Here is a 23,152-nt window from a genome sequence, read left to right as displayed (position 1 = left end):
ATCCCCGTCCCTGCCAAAAAACGGGGCGGGGAATCCCCGCCCCGTCGGGGCGGGGCCCCGACGGGTACGGGTATTCCCCGCCCCAGTTGCATCCCTAAATTTAATCCTAGTGAAATCAAAATAACTCAAATCGAATTAGAAAGAATTGGTAGAACAAAATTACAAGTAAGAATATATATAGAAAAGAAATGACTCTTGGTTAGGGATGGCAACAGATAGGGTATCCGCGGGTAGTGCCAATCCCAAACCCTTACCCTTTTATTTTTTAATTACCCGTACCATTCCCATTACCCTAACGGGTATATGTTTTGCATCCCATACCCTTTCCATTTAATTCACGGGTACCCGCGGGTATCCTTACCCGTTAAGAATCAATAAATAAAATAAAAAATATTACAAATTTAACAACGTATAAATTTAATAAATCATCGATTTAAAAATTGAACAAATTGAACCTAAACCAATAAAAATAAAATAGTTTAGTGGTATCACTTAATGGTTAAAGAACAAAAGTTTAGTGTTCAAATCTCGCATGTTACATCTAAAACACAATAATATTTTTTAATATATAAAAAATTTATGACGGGTAACGGGTACCCTAGGGGGTTTTCCCATACCCGTCCCATTACCCTAACGGGTAATGATTTTGATCCCATACCCGTCCCATACCCTTTTATACAAGATACGAGTAGTCCCATTAGGGTCGGGTAGTGCCGTGTATCCGCGTGTAGAGTACCCGTTGCCATCCCTACTCATGGTTTGGGTTGGAAGATGAAAATAAACGTTTAGAAATTGAATAGAAGTTAAAACTTGATATAGATGAGTAATTAATTACACTTTAAGAGACGTGAGTAATTAATTATAAGGATAAGATGTAAACATACCCATAATGTTTACAGCTAGGAGCAATTTTATCCCTGATGTTTAAAATGATAACGGAACGAAACACGTCATTGATATTACTTCGTTAAGTTCTGTCAATTGTACGTGAAGAGAGAAATCAGAACTTAACGAAATAATAAAAATAATAATGATTCTAATCCGTTATCAAGACTTACATTGATACATTTTTAAACATTAAGCATACTATTTTGTACTATACTTCCACAAATTATATTACCTTATCCCTACTTTTAACACCAATAGTTAGGGACAATTACGTAACATAATTTGTATCCTTGCAAATAAAAGGAAAAAACCATAATGATAATAATTGCTTCTTTGAAAATAATGGATTCATAAAAATAAAAGACGGTGACCAAGCGGCGGATATACGATGGAATGAAAATAAGTAAAAGCAACTATAACCGGGGACGCGTTATCTTTCCTTTGGAAAAGAAGCGAACTGATTCTTTTATTCTTCAGTTAATGGCAATGGAGAACTGGACTGGACTCTTCTCCAGCAAGCAGAGGTAATAAAAGGACGACGAATAGGAATGCATTAATGAATCATGGTTGCGTGGCTCAAAATTGATATCAGATTTAATTCCTAACCTCCCAAATCACTGTGTTTGAGATACGATTTTTTTTTATCGAGGGATGTGGTGGTTTCTTGTCTTTCTTGCCGGAGCTTTTCTCGGAGCCTTCTCCGTCGTTTCCTTTGGAGCTTTAGGACTCTACTTCTTCATTAAAAGACTGACTTCCAAAGTTCGACAAGATGACCCCAATTCCTCATCTGATTCTTCTCCCAAACATCTTGATCCCCAACAGTCCTTGGACTTTGCTTATAATAAGAAGGTTTGTAATTGTATCTATCATTATCAATTGCCTCAAACTGAAGACTTCTTGATCTAATTTTCTGTTCAGTGTACCCGATTATATTGGTTCACTCCACTTTCTCTTTTTTCATTTTTTTTTTTGGAATATAATATCTTTCATCATTTAATCATATGAGCAAGTCGGCCACCTTGAAATTATCGATTTTTTTTTTCTAATTAACTTGTATGTGAATGTACATTCATTTGAATTTTTGTAATCTATGTGTCTACATATATATATATATATTTGTTCCTTGATTGGTTTTTTGGTTTGTGACTCAGGGGTTTGTCTGGGTTCTAGAATCAGAAAAAGTTTCCAAAAATTGGGTGGTGGATAAAGCGTCAAAAGATCAAAAGAAGAAAAAGGATGTGTTTGAGGTTAATCCTGTCAAGAAATTTGCTAATATAAAAGATCGCTTGCTTATTTTAACTGATTCTGATGGTTCCAGTGTCACTATTCCATTAAGGGGTTGCACAATAGATGCTGTTTCTGCTTCAGACCTTCCCTCAAGAAAATGGTAATTACTTCTGGTCTTCCCCACATTTGTCTCTTGTATGCTATTTACATTATTTCATTTCCATAATTTTTTTTCCCTCTCAATTATGTTTGGTTCTGGGGAAGTCTTGTTGCATCCTTTTCTATAATTTGAAGTTAATATGTCATTTGATGCTAGAATACTAGTTGAATTTTACCTTGGGCCACTTTGTTATGCAATGAGGAGCTCCATCTAATTCTTTGGGCAGTGAGGAGCTCTTCAATTTCCTCCGGTTTCTGTCTTCTTTTCTTTTAGTGGGAAGAAACTGAAAATCCTGCTAGTAACCACCTAAAGAATTGTATTTCTAATATATAATATAAGAAATTGTTATTGGAGTTTGTTGTTACAATAATTTTATTCTGTGTGTTTCTTGTTTTATTTATCATTGCACAATTTCTTATGACATTACAGGGCCAAAAGGTTTCCAATAAGAGTTGAAAGCAAGTCTTCAGTTATATATAATGCAAGTAGAACAGTTTACATTTATCTTGAGACATCTTGGGAGAAAGAGTCATGGTGTAAAGCCCTCCGTCTTGCTTCGTATCATGATAAAGAAAGAATTAACTGGTTCACTAAGCTAAATGTGGATTTTCATTGTTATGTGACATCCTTAAATGCTGGGTACCCTTCATTTATGAAACCCTCTGTGGGGTTCCATGCTGAACCAACTGATAAGCTAACTAAGTCTGATGGTTCTGCGTCAAAGGTTCGGCTGTTTTTGAAAAAGCTTGCCAAAAAGGCTTCAAAGAACAGCTTAGAGAATAGAGGACCTTTCTCATTACCCCGTGAAGAAAGGAAGATTTATGACAAAAATCACCCAGTCCAAGATATGACCAGTAGCTCAGGAAAGTCTGCTTCAACAGCAAAGGCACCTCTAAGTTCTGAGGATGATAATTTGGCAGTATTTTCGACATCAACCTTTTCTCGCACATCAAGTCTAGGACTTTTATCTGATGTGGACTCTGATGACAAGTTCCATTTTGATGAAGGAACACTCTGCTGGAATTTGCTAATTTCTCGGATGTTTTTTGACGCAAAAAGCAATCCCAATACGAGGAATTCAGTGCAAGCAAGGATTCAGGTATTTATCATAAGTTGGAACACCAGCTATGTTTTATGGTAAATAGAGATTGTTTGGATTGTATTTTTTATTTTCATCGAGCAAGAATTTGAATTTCCATAAAATAATTCACCCTGTAATACTCTTTCAAGTATATCTGCCAGTAGAATTTTACGTAGTTATTCACTTGCTTTTAAACCATTTTTTCAAACTGGAATTGCATTAATTATCTGACAGCACTTGGGAGTTGTGACTTGTGAGTAATAGAAGGAAATTCTGCTCAATTAGTGAAGAAGTATATTTTAACCACCAAGGACCATGTATTGTTTGTATGATATCATGAAGTGGATGCGTTATGAGTGCATGTATATGTACATTATTTTTTGGCTTAATACATCATGTACTTGGCCCAAAACTTTAACTGCCCCATGAGCTTTCAAAAGTTCCAAATGACCCCTATTCTTGTCCAATTACATATCATTAACCTTCTATTATTGTCCAATTGCATTCAATAACTCCCTATTCTTGTCGAATAACATTCAATAACCCCCTATCCTTGTCCAGTTGCATTCAATAACCCCAAAACTTCAGCTGCTCCTGAGCTTTCAAAAGTCCCTTTTTTTGTCTATTTGGTTTTTTTGACTGGAGGGAGAGAATTTGTGTCGCTGACACGACTTGATTTCACGGTTTTATATGATGGTTCATGTTAGCCGACCCCGAATCATTTCGGGACTAAGGCTTTGTTGTTGTTGTTGGTTTTTTTTTTGACACGCGTCGAGCACTTTGACACGTGGCAGAGTGTCTCCCAATTTCTGCATCCAACAAATTCTATTGAGAAATAGGGGTTATTGAATGCAATTGGACAAGAATAGGGGTCATTTGGAACTTTTGAAAGTTCAGGGGGCATTTGAAGTTTTGGGCCAAGTACAGGAGGCAATAGATGTATTAGGCCTTATTTTTTCATTGTACATATTATATTTAGATATTGAGACATGTTTTTTTTTTACTTTGCTCCTTTTATCCCCTAAACGGTCATGACAGAGAACATTGGCTAGTATGAGGAAACCCAATTACATTGGTGAAATCATGTGTACAGACATAGGCCTTGGGAGTCTACCACCTCACATCCATGGTATTAGAGTTCTTCCCACTGACATGAACGACGTATGGGCATGGGAACTTGATGTTGAATATCGTGGTGGGTTGGTATTAGATATTGAAACGAGACTGGAAGTTCAAAAACTTCAAAAAGATATGGTGGATACAAACTCAGGGTTGAGCTCTATCGGGGAAGTCTCTCCAGATCTTCTAGAAGATTTTGAAAATTTGGGAAAGCAGCTGAATCTTTCTGAAGGAACTGTTGATTTGCAAGATCAGAGGAATGAAGGAAATGTAAAATCTGGTACACATATTTTAGCTTTTATATGCTCTCGTTATGTGTATGGTATATCTATTTATACCGAGGCATGGAACAGATTCCGAATAATAATCTTTTAATGCATCCCTGTAATGATTCTGTTGCATGTGTAGTTGCTTTCAAAGTTTCTAATACCATGCATTGGGGTTGTGAGATAATGAATTGTTCAAATTTTTGACAAGAATTGTTGCTAGAGATTGCAGAAGTTTGGTTATAATAGTTAGCAAAACACATTATTTAGCCCTTGAATTTTTATAGTTTCTTGTATTGAATCATCATACATAAACTATATTTCATTAAAGATCTTTTTTGTTCAGCTAAAAAAATGAGTAATATTTCGGATAGTGTAAAATATAATATATAAAATGTTTCTTAAACTTCTTGTAATTCTTTTATCACACCTTAATATTTTAATTGCTTTTTGTAAATCCTTGTAATATTTGTTGGTCACTTTCAAAGATTTTGACATAAGTAATGAAAACATAACTCTTGATGATTTTAAAATACTGTTAACTATTTGATTGAATATTTTCTCCCTTAAAGACCATAGACGTTTTCTTTTACTGAAATTGAAGTTTACAAAATGTCTCGGAATAGCAAAGTGGAGAAAATAAAGTTAGAAGATAGTGATTTTATTTTGCTAAAATGTTTGTGATTTTGGTGCTGATGAAAGTTAGATTGAGTTAATCTATATATCCTTTGTAGGCTTTTTACAGGTTGGAGTATACACGAGTCTTTTTACGGGTTGGAGTATACACGAGTCTTTTACGTTATTCATTAAATATATATTTATTAAAACAATGTAGTACTAGGGTATAATAATATATAAGTGAAATATATGCCTTGGTAGAAGCACAGAAAAAAAAAACCACTTCAGAGAACTTATAAAATTTTCATCTACTTGTTAGGTGGGATAGTTTTTTTTAGGTAAAAAAAAAAAAACTATCCCACCTAACAATGCATATTAATCAAGTATTTACCTGCCTTGATAAAAGTACTTATTGAAGGAAGTATAAGTATTATAAGCTTGAGAACTTAGTAGAATATAACTGAAATATGAAAATCCAACTGAAGAAATTAGTAAATCTTAAGAGGTCAAAGTGTAAAGATAGCCATGCATGCATGAATATGTATGTTTGCAGCATAAGATTGTTTTATGATCTTTTCTGCACAATTTTGGATATAACCAATGAGGCAAAAGCTTCTCAATGTTTTTGCTTATTCCTTATCTCCACTTTTTGCTGCAATAAATGTAAAGAAGCCATGCAATTAGTCAACTTCTTTATTGCTGGTCTGTGCAAGAGCAGTTATTTAACAGAAATGACGAAGATTGATACCCATTGCTGCTGGTCTTTTGTTGCAGATGGGTTGAAAAACACTACAAGCTCTTCGTCAACATCAACTAATGTATCTAAGTGGAAGTCTATTGTTAATTCCATTACAAAACAAGTTGCACAGGTTTGTATGATACACATAATGCATTTTTTTATGCTTGCATTTGTTCATGCATGCTTGCACTTACTCAGAACGTATGTGTATGAATTTGACTCAAGTCTGATGAAAATTTCTTTGCTCAATGTTTTTGATCACATGTGAACGTTTCTTTCTCGTTCATCTTAAGTTCATAACTTCATAGGAATTCAATCAAGAGTGATTTTCAGGTTATTGAATTTGAATGACAATAATAATAATAAGAGAAAAAAATATGGGCGTTCCTAGTTTAGTGCTTGATAACATCCAAGGGAGGTGTTTCTCTAGTGTAGCCTAGAAACAGTGGCAAGAAATTGGCAAATGGAAGTTAAGAGGGTTTCATTTCTATGCTTGCCTGCTAGTGCTGTCAGTGGGCTTTCACGCCTGAGTTCTAAATCCTTATATTATCTTGTATTTTGATTATCATTTAAATTATTGCAAGTACATTGATAATTTGGAGAAGAAAGCAATCTGTAAACAGTGAATAGTAACATAGGTTGTACATAGCACCTTAAAGAGGACGCAAAAAGTGTTTGAATATTGAAAATTCTAGCTATTTGATTGGATTGTTTTCTTTAGAGTTACCTTGATGGTCCTTATCACGAGTTGCATGAAAGTGTAAAATCTTCATTTTTCTTATTCTTCTCACTAACAAGTGAAGTACCCTGAAGGTTCCCCTCTCTTTGTCAATAAGGGTTGCATCCCTTCGTGGAACCTTGAGATTGCATATAAAGCCTCCTCCTTCGGATCAGTTATGGTATGGTTTCGTATCTATGCCTGACATAGAATTTGACTTGGAATCATCTGTTGGAGATCACAAGATTAGTAGTGGCCGTATTGCTTTGTTCTTGATAAACCGATTTAAGGTATGTATACACGTGGTTTTTCCTTTACTTTTTATGTCCGTTTTTTCTCAATTACTCAAATCTATCAAAAGAATGTTGTATCTGTAGCCATTACATATACCTAATGCTACTGCACTTAATCAGGCAGCGATCAGAGAAACAATTGTGCTCCCTAACTGTGAAAGCCTATCGATGCCCTGGATGTTGGCAGAAAAGAATGACTGGGTCCCTCGGACAGTTGCTCCTTATATATGGCTTAACCGAGAAACAACTAGTGACGGTGCAACTGCATGTGAAGTCGCTCATGCCTCCCAAACTGATGAAGTAAAAGCCAAGGAGGAGTCGCTTGTAGGAACTACTAGTAATGCCCCGGAAATGAAGCATTCAAAAACAGAGAAGTCCGAATGCACTCAACAAGCAATTCGTGAATCTTCTGATGCGTTGCAGAGTCCATTGAGCTCCCCAAAGGCATTAATACAAGGTAGCAAATCTTTGCAAGAATTGACAAGTCCTTTATTGGGAAGCAGCGAATCAAAAGAAACATGTGAACAAAGCAGAGAGTTAGCATCGAGCTCTCTGATACAAGCAGAAAAACAGAATAATGGTTCTGAAGAAGATGAATTGAGACCAAAGAGGACGGGAAGAAAAGCAAGGATGCTAGATTTGGGGAAGAAGATGGGGGAAAAACTGGAAGAGAAGAGGCGTCACATAGAAGAAAAGAGTAGGAACATTGTTGAGAAGATGCGAGGACCTTGAAAGTGGAAGAATGGAATATTGGGAGCAGAACAGGTACGGAGGCTTGTTGAATTTGCAAAAGGATTGTTGTTTATAATGTTTTAGGTAGGGTATAGAATTCAACAGAAAATTCTTGGTTGCTTAGAACTAAGATAAATAACTTACAGGGGAGGGGAGGGGAGGGGAGGGGTTTGAGCTTGTATTCATGTACTACAACTTGTGAAATATATAATATATATATATTTTTTAATTTTAATACCATATAAGAAAACCCCCTTTTACATAAACGTAGGCTGTGCTCTTATTTATAAAACCCTCTAGAATATTCGAAGTGAAGTAGAATTTGTAGACAACATAACAAATTGTTTGCTGGGTCTTCTTGCCCCTCTAAAACAAAAATAAATGTTTTTACAGATTCGACTAAAAAATACAAATAGGACCAAGTCCAAATTTGTCTCTCATTCCCCGAGTCCTCGTGTCTACGTCTCTAGGCATAAATAAGATTAACTCAACTTGAAGTAGTGATGGATTAACTCAACTTGAACAAATAAGATTCCTCCTGGCATTGTTCTACTACATATGTTCCTGTTACATAAATTATTGGTAAAAAATCATGTGCTTTCCTTATGGCAGTTAAAGTGATTCCAATTGTTCCGCCTGCCATAAAAAAGAAAGAAAAAAAAAAAAAAAAAAAACTAGTACATGCATTTGCATCTCTCCAAGAATAAAAAACATGAAAAGTGTTGTTTATTTGGGAAAATTATAAAACTAGGCCAAATTAAAGGTCATTTATATATTTAGATCAATTATTCAACACATTAATATCTAGACAAATAAAGACTTTCTCTAAATATGTCAATCGTTTCATCTTCCTCTCTTCCTTTCTATCATTTCATCTTCATCTCTTCATTTCTTTCTTATTGTGCCAACTGGAAGCATCCTTTCATCTTCCTTTTTCTTCTTCCTCTCTTGGTTTCTTTCTTCTTATACGAATCAAAGGCATCGTTCTTCATCTTCCTGTTTCTTCTTCCTTTCTTGGTTTCTTTTTTCTTGTGCGAACTCGAAGACACCATTTTCTTTGCAGAAACAATTTTTTTTTCTGCGTTTATTATATGTTTATTATGATTTCAATGGTAAAAGGGGGAAATAAGGTAAGTATCTACTGTATTTATGCGTTCATCTTCATGTTTCTTCTTCATCTCTTTCCAGAAAATGACTTTGCATAATGACTTTGCTTCGTAGTTTGCAAAAATAGTGAAGCAAACTCGTGTACTGAAGTAGTATTTTCTCTAGAAAATGACTTCACAAAATGAGTTTGCTTTGTGGTTTACAAAAACTGCGAAGCAAACTCATCCACTGAAGTAGTATTTTCTCCAGAAAATGACTGCACAAAATGAGTTTGCTTCGCGGTTTGCAAAAACTGCAAAGCAAACTCATCCACTGAACTAGTATTTTCTCCAGAAAATGATTTCACAGAATGAGTTTGCTTCGCAGTTTTGCTTACCACGTAGCGTTTCTTTTATTATTTCTCTAAAATGACTAAAATTTTGTGAAGGTTGAATATAAAGGTATCATTTTGAAGTATCCGTTTAGCTTGAATACAAAAACATCAATCACAGTGAGGGGTGATTGGGATGTGATGAAGAAAGTGAAGACCAAATTAACTAGAGAAAATGTTGATTTTTTAGGTTTAAGGTTTAGGGTTTAGGGTAGTACACTAATACTCATGCCATTTCAGGAAGGAATACCCCTAGTACATTCACTAATCAGCTTCAAACTTTCTTCAATGAGCCTCGTCTACTTACTGATCCAAGAACTGATCACCAGGGAAGTACTTAGTTTAGGGTTTAGGGTTTGAATTATTGTTGCAATCTTATTGTAAATTTTGATAATGTTTTGTATTGAATTATTGTTGCAATCTTGTTGTAAATTTTGATAATGTTTTGTATTGAATTATTATTGCAATCTTATTGTAAATTTTGATAATGTTTTGTTTTGATGTCGTTTGGTTATACAGGGGTTTATGGTTTAGTTGTATTCCAAATGACAGTGATGCGACTCTTGTTGCATTATTATTGCAATCTTGTTGTAAATTTTGATAATATTTTGTTTTGATGTCGTTTGGTTATACATGTTTACTTGTGTATATTTTAGGCAAATAAAAAAAGATATTACTTCGCATTTTTCGCAAACTGCGAAGGGAAATACTACTTCACAGAATGAGTTTGCCCCTATTGAAGTAGTATTTCCCTTCGCAGTTTTGCTCATGCTTTATAATAGTTTACGAAAAATGCGAAGTAAAATCATATGCGAGAAGTATTATCCTGGGAAAAACGTACAACATACTAAAGAAATCGCAAAACCTTAAAGCCAATCGAAATAAATAGCAGAAAAATAGTAGATACACAAATATGATTTTTAGCAGTGCATTCGAGTTCGCAAACGAAGAAAGAAACGAAGAGAGAAAGAAGAAAGCGTAAGAAACTTCTAAGTTCTTATATAATTCACCGAATATAGCAGTGCATTCAAATAATTCACCGAATTTAAAAATATTAATCTTCGATTCTATTATTAAATCACAAAAATATGAAATCTTTTTTAGAATCAACTTACGTGCAATTGATGCAGAATAAGGAACAAAAAAATAGTTTAGATATGTAATTTGTTGGGTAATTGGTCTAAATATGTAAATGGACCTCCAATTGATCTAGTTTTATAATTTCCCTCTTTATTTTTATCTATAAACATTGCAATTTAATATGTTATTACATCAATTAGTAATTAAAGTAAAATTAACACATTACATTAGACAAAATTAACATACTAAATCCATAATAAAGTTGAATGTTGATGATAACAAGATAAGGTACAAAAATACTCCTAAAGTTTAGGAGCATGAGCAATTGTATCATTAATGTCTAAAATAGTGCAATTTTACCTTCTAATGTTGGCAGTCAAAAGCAATTCTACCTCTAATGTTGATAAGTTTGGTCAATTTTAGACATTAATATAAAACATATATTTTGTTCCTTATTCTGCATCAACTGAACCTAAGTTGATTCTAAAAAAAGATTTCATATTTTTGTGATTTAATAATAGAATCGGAGATTAATATTTTTAAATTCGGTGAAATATTTGAATTTTTTTTGTCCAACTCGTACAAAATACAGTACAACAACACAATAAAGCCTTAGTCCCGAAATAATTCGGGATCGGCTGACATGAATCGTCATACAAAACCGTGAAATCAAGTCGTGTCAGCGTTATAAGTTCTCTCCCTCCAATTCATCCTATCCACTACCATATTTTCCTCAATCCCCAATAAACTCATATCACTCTTAATCACCCTCTTCCAAGTTTGCTTAGGTCTTCCCATACACCTTACCATTGCATCCCTTTGTCACTCTAACCAGCGCATCAAGCGCTCTTCGTCTTACATGGCCAAGATTTCCCCTCATTTTATTCTGAATAGATGTAACCCCTACTTTCGTCCTAATTATTTCATTCCTCACCCGATCATTTCTTATATGGTAAAACATCCATTGCAATATACGCATCTACGCCACCGACATCTTATGAATGTGACAGTGTTTCACTGTCCAACATTTCATACCATATAACAATGTAGGTCTAATTGTCGTGCGGTAGAATTTTCCCTTAAATCTATTAGGCATGTCAGGATCGCAAAGGAAACCCGTAGCACTCTTCCACTTCAACCAACCAGAGTTAATCCTATGAGCAACATCTCCATCCAATTCTGCACTCGTTTGGATAATAGATCCTAAATAACAGAAGGAATCCGAGCCATGGAAAATCCTCCCATCCAGGGTGATTGTCCCTGCCTCCCTACTTCTGTCGTTGCTGAATTTACACTCCAAATATTCCATCTTACTTCTGTTCAACTTAAAGCCTCTAGATTCCAAAGGTTGTCTCCATAATTCTAACTTACTCTCTACGCCTTCTTTCGTCTCGTCAACCAACACAATATCACATGTAAACAACATGCACCATGGTATACCATCTTGAAGTGAACTTGCTAATGCGTCCATAATAAAGGAAAAAAGGAATTGGCTAAGTGCGAAACCTTGATGCACTCCAATCGTAATAGGAAACCGTTCAGTCTTCCCAACACTGGTACGCACGCTCGTGCACGCTCCCTTATACATGTCTTTGATGATGTCAATATATATCTGCGAAATGTCTTTCCTTATTAAAGCCCACTAAAGTACTTCATTTGGTACATTCTCACATGCCTTCTCCAAGTCAATGAAAATCACATACAAATCTTTCTTCTTATTATGTAGTGCTCCATCAATTGTCTCATTAGATGCATAGTTGATCTTCCCGATATAAAGCCAAATTGATTTTCCAAGATCTTCACACTTCTCCTTAGGGTTTGTTCGACCACTCACCCCCAAAGTTTCATAGTGTGACTTATTAGTTTGATTCCTCGATAGTTGGCACAATCTTGGACATCACCTTTGTTCTTATACAAAGGGATTTGGGTACTTTTCCTCCATTCCGATGACATCTTGTTGCTTCTCCAAATCTTGTTGAAGAAAGTCGTCAACCATTCGATTCCTCTCTCTCTCCCAAACATCTCCAAATCTTAATAGGGATGCCATCTGGTCCTACTACTTTCTTCAATCCTATCTTTTTTAATGCCATTTTGACTTCACCCTTTTGAATTCTCTGCATATAGTCATGATTTACCATATCGCGAAGGATACTTATATCTCCGACATCTTGTCTTTCGATCTCCATTAAATAAGTTATCAAAATAGGACCTCCATTTTCCTTGATATCCTTATCTCCAACCAGGACTCTTTGGTCCACATCCTTCACACATTTAACTTTTCCGAGGTCTCGCGTCTTCCTATCTCTCACACGGGCAATTTTATATATATCTCTTTCCCATTCCTTCGTATTTAATCTTGCTTATAGATCCTGATTCACCTTTGTTATGGCATCTCGTATGACCTTCTTTTCTTCCCTTTTAGTCTCTTTATATGTTTCGTAGTTCTCATCACTCCTACATTTTCCCAATATTTTATAGTATTCTCGCTTACTCTTTATTTCTTGACACACTTCTTCGGTCCACCGGGGTGTGTCCTTACTCGATAGCATGCTACCTTTAGATTCCTCTAGAACTTCTTTTATACTTGCTCCAATTTAGTCCACACTGAGTCTATATCAAAATCCATGTTACAAGACCAAATATCTTTTGTGGCCATCTTATCTATAATTTTTTTTTAATCTCTCATTGCAGTTTCCACCACTTAATATTAGTCTCCACTTATGGTATTCGTTTTCTTATACATCTCCTACTTTGAAAATCAAGCACCACTACTCTATGTTGAGTTGTCATACTCTCACCAGGGATCACCTTACAATCAATATAACTCTTTCTCCAAGAACTCCTTATTAGGAAGAAGTCAATTTGGCTCACATTATCGCCACTCCAATAAGTCACTAAGTGGGAGGTTCTTTTCATAAACCAAGTGTTTATGATATTCAAGTCATAGGCTAATGCGAACTCCAGAATATCATTTCCTACTTTATTCTTATCTCGAAATCCAAAACCTCCATAGACACTCTCAAACCCATCTCGCCTAGAATCCATATGTCCATTGAGGTCACCACCCAGTATCATCTTCTCATCCATAGGAACATGTTGCACCACTTCCTCCAAGCCCTCCCAAAAAGCTTGTCTTATAGAGGCATCTGATCCTATTTATGGTGCATATGCACTTATTATATTCACAACCTCATCCCCTGTCACAAAGCTTAATACTCACAATTCAATCGCTCTTTTTAGACACCGCTATTATATTATCAATATACTCTCGATCATTGAGAACACCTACTCCATTTCTACCCTTATCTTTCATGAGTACCAAAGCTAATAACCCCAAGGAGCTATCTCTTTGGCATTAGCTCCAACCCATTTGGTTTCTTATAAGCATATTATATTTATTCTCCTCCTCTTTATAACATTTACAATTTAAACTAATCTTCATGTCAAAGAGCCTTTCCATGTCCCAAAGTGTAACCTACTACCTCTTATATTACCGTTATCATGGACTATCTTCTTTATCCGCACCCGTCCATCATACGGGGCCCTTGCACATTTACCGCCACCCTCGGGTGCTGGGGTCGCGCGTCGCTTTGGGGCGACGACCTAGCAACCCTTGCACATTTTCACTACACCCGGGCTTATGAAGTGCAACGCATCACTGAGTAGGGAATGCCCCCATGATATCCGTATTTTGGTTCATGTCCATAAGATGTGGCTAAGTTTTATGTTGGGCCCCATAAACCTACCGTAACCCTCCTCCTTTATCCGGGCTTGGGACCAGATGTAAATGACACCAAGTGACACTTACATGCGGAGTTACAAAATACAGTTGTGAGCACAGACTTTTTTCGGCCCTAGTGATGAGTCTATATTACACTCTAGCTAATAGTTGGTGTACATGGGCTTCACATGACGCACTGTGCGAGATACGAGCTAAAGACTTGCACCTCATTTTTTGAGTCGTTTTAGTTTGCTTTACTTTATCTTATCAAAATTATATTTTGATCTATCATTTCTCTATTAAAAATACTCGAAGTCAAAAATAACTTTCGATCGAGGAACTATTCCCCGATCGGGGATGAGGGTCTTCGATTAGGGATCTTTGACGGGTTCATGCAGTTTTTAGCCAGTTTTTTGGCAATTTTTTTTGTCCCATCTCCACTACAAGAAAGGGAGAAAACTGATAGGATGAGAGAACTTTAAAAAAACAAATATTTTGAAAAAGAAAAAGAGAGAAAAGAGAAGGAAAAGAAGGTGAAATTGAGTGAAAACACTTGAAACCTAGTGAAAGTGAGTGAAAAGGAGAGGTTTTTCACACCATTTCTACCGAATAAACCATTTTCAAAGGTTCAAACACCCAAAATCAACACTATTTCAAGTACATTAGTTAATGAAACACGTTCATCACAATTGTTCCTCACTAATTATCAATTCTGAAGTCACTAAACTTCCAGAATTGATCTTTTGGGTCAAAAACTCCTTTAAATCAGTGAATTTCGGTTCAAGTTCATGGGATACCATATTCTGATCATTGCAAATTGCTTGCTACAGGGTCCGGGTTGCTTCTCAAAGTCAAGACTACGCGTACGTCGGCCTACATAACACAAAAAATTGGAAAAGCATTTCGGAGGTAACATCTAAAGGGTTTTAAAAGCCCATTCCTTACTGTTTGCTCCCTATTTCTTTAATTTTGTACATTTCTCCCCTTGTTTTCTGGTTTCGACATTAAAACAGAGAGTCTGCCCGAAAGGCAATCCTCGATCGAGGATACCTTCCTCGATTGAGGACCCCTATTACCGATCGGGGATCATCCTAGATCAGTAACATGGAACTTTTCGGGCAGAAACCTGTTTTCTTGTCCGGGTAGTTTAGATTTCTATTTTCGATAAATTTAATACATTCTGTCCACGTTTACAAATGAAGACAAAAGCAATCCCGGGATAGGGGTATTTTGGGCATTTCTATTAAAATCTATTTAGACAACTAAATTAGGCTTCCAAATAATTGCATGCTACGTGATTAGATCTTAGAAATAAATGAGTCCTATTTGATCCGAGTCTGGCGTCGTAGTTTAAATCCGAAAGACGGGTCCCAAAGCACCCGCAGCTAACGTTTATTGTCTTATAGGTTTAATAGATTTATTTCCTAGGGCTAGATTTGATGTATTAGGGCTATTTGTGCCATTTGTGAAAATTATGTAATAATTTACATTTCAATATTTATTTATCGCTTTCGAACGATCAAACGATATAAAACTGAATCTAGAATGGAAATATGATCATATTTTAATAACAGACAAGTCTACATGTTTATTAATCAGACTCTTGAACCGTTTAAGTCCCGAACCTAACTCTGAAGAGATAGTATGTTGTGAGCCTGTGTGCTATCTAACCTTTTGATATGTTCACGAGTATTAAATTCGGGTGGCGACTCTGATATAAATACTTTAATCTAAAAACATGATAAAATGTTAAAGTATAAATATAAAAGAATGCATACACCGGAAGGGACACGCTAAGCGTCGTCTTTAAAAATGGAAAGTGATGGTCAGTCTTTTTATAGGTTGTATATGGGGTTTCATGTTAGGAGAAAATTAAAAAGGGCAGACTAAAACTATAATATAATCGTTAGAGATTGGGTTTGCTCATGTGCATGTGTTAGAGAAGCAAAATATTGTAATACTGAAAATAGGTCTCAAGAAGTACGTCCAATAACTAGAACGGATTGTAAAGTGGAGTTCAGGATTAATATCGATAGAAGAGATAGAAATTGGATAGTTAAATGCTTCAATACCCACCATACACACAAACTAGCAGTATCAAGTGAAAAATTATTTCTGAGATCTCCCAGAAAAAACCAGTGATTCTACTAAGGAGCAAGCATTGTAAATAAAGAGAGCTGGAATTATACATTTCAATGTTATAATTACTTGGTAGAAGTTAATGATGGTTGGCAAAATGTATGATTTCTAAAAAGTGACATGTACAAGGTAATTGCAAAAGATAATTCAACTTTGGATGATACCGACACAAACAGAGCGAAGTGTTTACTTGAATCGAAAAGAGGAGCAGACGATAAGTGTTTCTACAAGTATGAGGTAAATGAGGATAGAAGACTAAGAAATTTATTCTGGTCTGAAGGTAGTTGCCAAGTTGATTACAAATTGTTTAGTGATTGTTTATCTTTTGATGCTACTTACAAGAATAAAATGTATATTTTTATAATCCTTTTTTTATTTACAGTAAAATCTAATAAGTTTTTTTTTATTCGATCTATTTTTTTATCGGATTAATAATACTCCTTACAGGTACGGAAAACCATTGGTTATTCTGCTTGGATCAAACAATCATGACAAAACATGTGTGTTTAGAGTTGGGCTCCTCCAAGATGAGACTACATAAAATTATGTTTGGCTATTGGAAACATTTTTAGCGTGTATGGATGGCAAGATGCCGAAAATAGTGTTGACGAATGGTTGCAAATCAATGAGCAAGGCACTAGAAGCTACAATACTGGGAATTCCACATCGTATTTGCTCATGGAAAATATTAAAGAATGTAGTTGCACATATTAAAGCCTCATGTTTCAATACTGATTTCAGAAAGTTTATTTTCAGGTAATAAATTATATTTATGATGTTAAGTTTATGATCTCTTAGATACTAATTTCATTACTGATTTTGTTGTTTATATTTTTTTGTAACATACTAGATACTACGAAGAGGCTGAATGAGAGGTGAAATGGATTGAGATGGTAGAAAAATAATATTTGGATGGCAATGCATGGATAAAGGCACAGTACATGACTAGAAAGCACTGGGCAGCCACTTTTCTTCGTGGTCATTATTTTGGCGGTGCAAAAGCTACGGGCAGATGCGAGTCAATGAATTCTTTGTTGAAAAAAGACTTGGATAATAAAGCATCATTGTGAAAGTTTTTCAAACACTTTGAGATTTCTTTGTCAATGTTACATTTTAATGAGATGGGAGAGCACTTCAAAACTAATATGACTGAAACATTGCCCAACCAAACTTCGATGCCAATTATGGAAGATGAAGTTTCTTCAATTTTCATGTGGGAAATTTATAAAAGGATAAAGAGGTAGGGGTGAGCACGATCCAGTGCGGTCCAAAAATCAAACCGAACTAAATAACCTCAATTTTTATAAACCGAACCAAACCGAATTTCAATTGGATCCGAACTGAACCAAACTAATTCGGGTTGGTTCATGTTAGAACCGAACAATACTGCTATAATTTGTTTCTTCAGTTTCTTTGTTTATTATACTCTTTTCAACTATAAAATAAAATAAAATAACATATGTAAAGTACTAAAGTTTTTTGTTTAAGTTAATTATAGTTATAGTATCAGATATTTAATTGGAAATATCTCATAATATATGTATATGATATGGTAATTAGTGACATTATAGGCTTAACCGAACCAAGCCCAGACCTATTAATTACCAGGACATTAGGCCAACCCATCAAGAAGGACCTTTTCGGAAGGTAAAGATGGAAAGGGAGCTTCAGACATCACATACACACTCAACTCTACTTATTGCGGAATTATAGGATCCGAACCTATGATATGTTGACACGTGTATAAAGGCACAAACCAAAAGGTAAATAGTTATCCCATGAGTTACTTAAGCATCAGAGAGGGTTCATCGGATTCCGACCCTTGTCTGACTGTGTTCTTTCTTCTCAGGTGACCTGAAGCAAGCAAACAGAGTTTAATTGGATATTCCGATATCAATTGGTGCGGTGAACATGGATTGAATCTCGTAACTGTTGGAGTTTAGTGTCCTAAAGACAATTGTTTTAGGATATTAATATTAATGAATAAATTGTTTATTCGATCATTTGTTTAATCAGATATATAGCATTAAAATGTAACTATATATAAAGGCACAAATCTTTCATAAAGAAAGTAACCCTAAGTTTATTTAAGTAGTTATAAAGTGTTCATACAAGCATGAAGTAAGACTGTACTTTATAATAGACCAATAGACTTAAAGTAAACCCAAGTCAAGCAATATGTTATAGGGGTTGGCATATTACTGTTGAGACTTGCATGTAACAATGTTTTCTATCGAGACAGAAAGCTGATCTCACAAGCTTTAGATATTTGGATATCTAGACAGTTACATGGATCCAGTGAAGGAGTTCATTAGGATTGGGACCCGACTTGAGATAACAGCATGGATTGATTTATCTAATGTGTCAACTGTTTATCTCATTGGTATTAGTAGGTATAACTAATCCTCAGACTCAAACATTCGTTACTTAGTGATTCTAGATTATGGAGTCTGATACTTTGATTTTGTGCGAGCACGATCCAACAGGTGAGAGCCTGGGGTGTGTGAGAGTAGGGTTGGGTATCACACGAAGTAATTGTAGAATAGTTAATGTCAGATTGAGCATTCGTCACTCCCGATAAGTGGGAGATATATCCAAATGGCCGCTTGTGGTGAATTGACTGAAATCCTTGCAAGGTGATAGAGTTAAGAGTAGAAATGAACATTTCACTTAACTTATCTTTTCAGAGTGAATTCAACCTGTACAAGTAAAACCAGACTCTTCGTTATATGTAACCTTGACACGTTCCATGGTTATAAGGAATTGACCAACAGGATATAGTTGATGAAGGATCGTATTATACTGTACCTAATACAGAAAGGTTAACGTCAGTTATCAACCTGACTTCTTAATTGCTCTGGGGGAATATCATAGGTTCTGCTAGTAACAGCTCGCGACGGTATTCCGTTATATATATGTTGGAATTAATCGTGATGAATAATTTCAAAGGATATATACGGCTAGTGGCAATAAAGAACCTAATGAGTCACATATGGGACTTGGAATCAGAGGACGAAAATGTAATTAGTGAGACACTATATATATGGGCCGAAATTTGTAGATTAATTAGGGATAAATTAATTTGATTAATAATTATAATTTGATTATGGTTATGAATTAAATTAAAGGATTATCTGATAATATTAATTAGAAGTTTATGTGATTGAAACTCTAATTAATTATCCCTAACATTAATTAATTATTAATTTGATTAATAATAATTATCTAGATATAATTAGTTATTATTTAGATAGTAGTAAAGTGTTTATTTAATTATCTAATTAGGAATCCTATTCCGAATAAGATTCCAATTATTTAATTACCTAACACAACTAGGATTAGGGTTTTGAGAAGTCTATAAATAGACTCCCTAACCCCATAATTCGTCCAACACTAAAGAGAAGGGCTGGAGGAACCGTTCCGTCTTCGTCTCAGCTAATCTACATTATTTCTTACTCTCTCTTTGATCTCGTATCGATTTCTGTTAGAGGCAATCATTGTGATTGCTATTATTAAGGTTGATTACTGATTAGTTATTCTTTTCTATGTTGTTTCTTTTGTTGTTCGTGATACACAGATTAAGAGTTGTGGGCACTTCGTTTACAATTGTAGATAGTTCTTCAGAAAAGGTATTTCATTCTATCCCTCTTTATATGAAATACCAATTAACATATCTTGAAAAAGGGAAATAGATAAAATAGATAAAATTTTATTATTCCGCTACGCCTAGGCTTGTCTATTTTCCTTCAGTAACAAGATGGTCTATGTTCACTCTTCTATCGTTCGTCCCTCAATTGAGCCTGTTCTTCAACAAGTTACTCCATAAATCGCTCAACTAGTTGTACATTCTTCGACTCCGTTCAGTCAAAGAATGGAGGACTTGACTAGTGCTTCAGCTACTCACAGTCATGTCTTGCTTGATTCTAGTAATAATCAGATTTCGCTTATCTTTGTTACATTAGCATTGGATCAATGAATTGAGGCTTGTTTAAGATCACTGGATCTGGAGCAATGTTGTTTCATGGACAACCTTACGAAGCAGTTGATTTATAACATAGGCTCCGTACAGGATTCAATGATTATTCTTCGTGCAAATCATGCTTCACAGACGGAGGTTATGCGTTTAGAGCAGTTGGAGGCAAGGATATTTAAGGAAGGAGGCAGTTCCATTGCTTGTCCTACTAGACATCATACAATGAAAACATGTCCAAGGAAAAGAAGTCTTTCCGAAGAGTATCATCCAGAAGTTAGAAGGGGAAGGTCTAGAGAAAGATCAAGTGGTCCTCAGTATCAAAGACGTCATCACTCACATTCTCCAGTCAGGCCGTAGCTGGTGTCAAGGAGAGGAGATTCAAGGTCTCTGAAGCGACGAAGGAATAATCGTCATGATTCTACCGAATCTTTGATTCTTCGCTATGAGGCATACAAAAGAAATTCAGGAGTGTCCAAATCTCTTGATCGTTGTGGCTTAGAGCGACCGAAGCTAGGAGTGAGCAAAACTGAACCAAAAACTAAAAACCGAATCGAAAAAACCGAACCAAATTGCAATTCGGTTCGGTTCGATGCAGGTATAAACCGAAAAAAACCGAATTGGAGCATTATTTAGATATTAAAAATAAAGCTAGCAAAAGTTGATATAAAGATCGAATTGGAGAATTATTAGAACTACTAATTAGAGTATTATTAGATGGTTAGTACGTAATGTACTTGCAATACAATTGCTATTAATACAGTACACTAATACAGAGATATATATAAATTATAATTACTAACTTAGACAATAAACGTGATAATTTATTAAAAAAAATATATTCCAGCAACATAACATTATAAAAAAATTTCAGAAATATTACTGTTTAATATTTTACATAATTTATAAACCAAGTAAATGGATAATAATATAAAACATTAATAAAATTGCAGGAACATTATTAATTATTTATGATTTGATTTGGAATAGAACCGAACCGAATTACAATTTGGTTCAGTTTGGTTTATAAAAATTACTTTTATTTGGTTCGGTTTTGTTTGGTGCAGTTTGGTTTTTAAACCGAACTGGACCATGTTCACCCCTAACTGAAGCAAAAGGAAAAAGAATTTTTGCTTAAGGAGGAAGTTCTGAGCCTCATTAAGGGACACCTTCGGCATGCAATGAAGGATGAATGATTTCAGACTAATGAATCAACAACAATAGAGATAGATACTCCATTAAGTGCTGACATCATGAGCCAACTGATGCGCTTAACAAATGTCGGTCTGATAGACTCACTAAGGGATAAGTGTACCCCGTCGTTATCAAGTAATAAAATCTGGACAAGTCCAGGTATCGAATCCACAGGATTTATTCTTGCAAGTATCGATCTACTCGGTTTCTAGTGTTATCTAGGCTTTGGGGGGTTTAGACTTTGGTTTTGATTAAGTTAAACTACTCCTAACAAAGTTATTCTACTCATAAGTGATCTTCCAATAATGTAATTACCCGAAGGGATGTGGAATGGTACGATAATGATGAATATAGGATGTTCAGACAACCAATTAAAAACCTAATCTAAGTCACTTGTGTCTGAGACGATTAACCCTACTTATCCTTGTGTGGTTCCTAGTTCATGATTCCCTTATAAGACCAAAACTAGCTCTAAGGCTCAGCAATTTGGGCTTAATCATCTATAAGGTTGTCAATCTTATAGGCTCTGACTAGGTCAGATTCAGCTCGCAATATGTGCCAACTTAATATTTGGATTTATGAATGAGTTAAACCAATCAGACAAAGCGTAAGACAAAGATTAAATAAATAAATCAATTGAATAAAACAAGAACTAAATTATCATTAAAGCTGAAGAATATTGTCACGGAGATACAATGAGCCTAGGATTCATAGACTGGATCAAGAGATAAACAAGTTATAAAAAGAGTAAGAAAATCCCTTTCAGGGAACCTGTCTACCACTGCAGGCGTCTTCCTAGGACTTAAGGAGGAACCTTGAATAATCCTCGGTGAGCGGAGCTTCGAATGTTCTTCAATGGAGGTTGAAGGAGATGGAGGAGGTGGAGATGATTCTTCAAGGGGGAAAGCTAGGGTTTTTACACAATTAAAAGATATCTAATTTAAATAATGAAAGTCCTATTTATAGTTGCGGTTTGAGTCCCAAATCTGACTGACTGCATTTCCTATTGCAGGTGGGAAGAGTGGGGTCAAAATGTGGCGTCGTGGGGCCTGGAATCATTCAAAAGACTTCCTGCATGCCAGTTTCGATGAGCGGTGATGCCCAAATGCCCTGCGTGACTGTCGGGTGTCCCCGAGATGCAATTTTCGCCCAAACTTGTTCCTGTTTTGACCTGCACACACACGTAAACTCCAAATGATATTAGTTCTGAGGCTAAATTGACCCACCAATCGCTTGTTTTGAGTGAACACTCCGTTTGGTGCGACTTTTTAGTGGATCAATTAGCCATAATAGAAAATTGAAAGCTAACATACGTGCTAGTTTGGCAATATTGGCCCAAAAATGATTAGAAAACGAACTTAAACCACAAAAGTAAATAAAACATATACAAAATCTAACTAGTACACACACATGAGAGAATTGCTCGCTTATTGATGGAAAAGTAAACTAAAACTGCCCTAAAACCGTACTAAAGATAGGGTTTTTTTGACCCCTATCAAACCTCCTCACACTTAAAACTTTACTTGTCCCTAAGTAAACTAAAAACTAAACCCGCGATCACTAGCCAAGCTAGAAAAACCTCCTGGTTTTACTAGGTGCCTGACATAATCTCGAGCATCTGTAATTACATATATTTGGAAGTACAAATTAGAGATACGATATCCAAAAGCCGCATTTCAATTATCACTGGTCATATTCTTAAGAAAAGGATACATGTCCAATTAAACGAG

General features: G+C 35.4%; 1 protein-coding gene across 1 annotated transcript; it reads left to right on the top strand.

The window, feature by feature from the left end:
• The first annotated feature begins 1,230 nt into the window (after positions 1-1,230).
• LOC136232298 (uncharacterized) lies at positions 1,231-7,993 on the top strand. Its single transcript, XM_066021361.1, has 7 exons — positions 1,231-1,737; positions 2,040-2,275; positions 2,705-3,374; positions 4,395-4,755; positions 6,134-6,228; positions 6,912-7,106; positions 7,230-7,993. Exons 1-7 carry the CDS (start codon positions 1,540-1,542, stop codon positions 7,839-7,841), a joined length of 2,367 nt encoding a protein of 788 aa, XP_065877433.1. The 5' UTR covers positions 1,231-1,539; the 3' UTR covers positions 7,842-7,993.
• The last annotated feature ends 15,159 nt before the right edge of the window (positions 7,994-23,152 follow it).

The sequence above is a fragment of the Euphorbia lathyris genome, chromosome 6 (assembly GCF_963576675.1).
Source record: "Euphorbia lathyris chromosome 6, ddEupLath1.1, whole genome shotgun sequence".
In the NCBI taxonomy this organism is placed as follows: Eukaryota; Viridiplantae; Streptophyta; class Magnoliopsida; order Malpighiales; family Euphorbiaceae; genus Euphorbia; species Euphorbia lathyris.
Note: the sequence above shows the minus strand (reverse complement) of the source record. Positions and strands in the feature narration are given on the sequence as shown.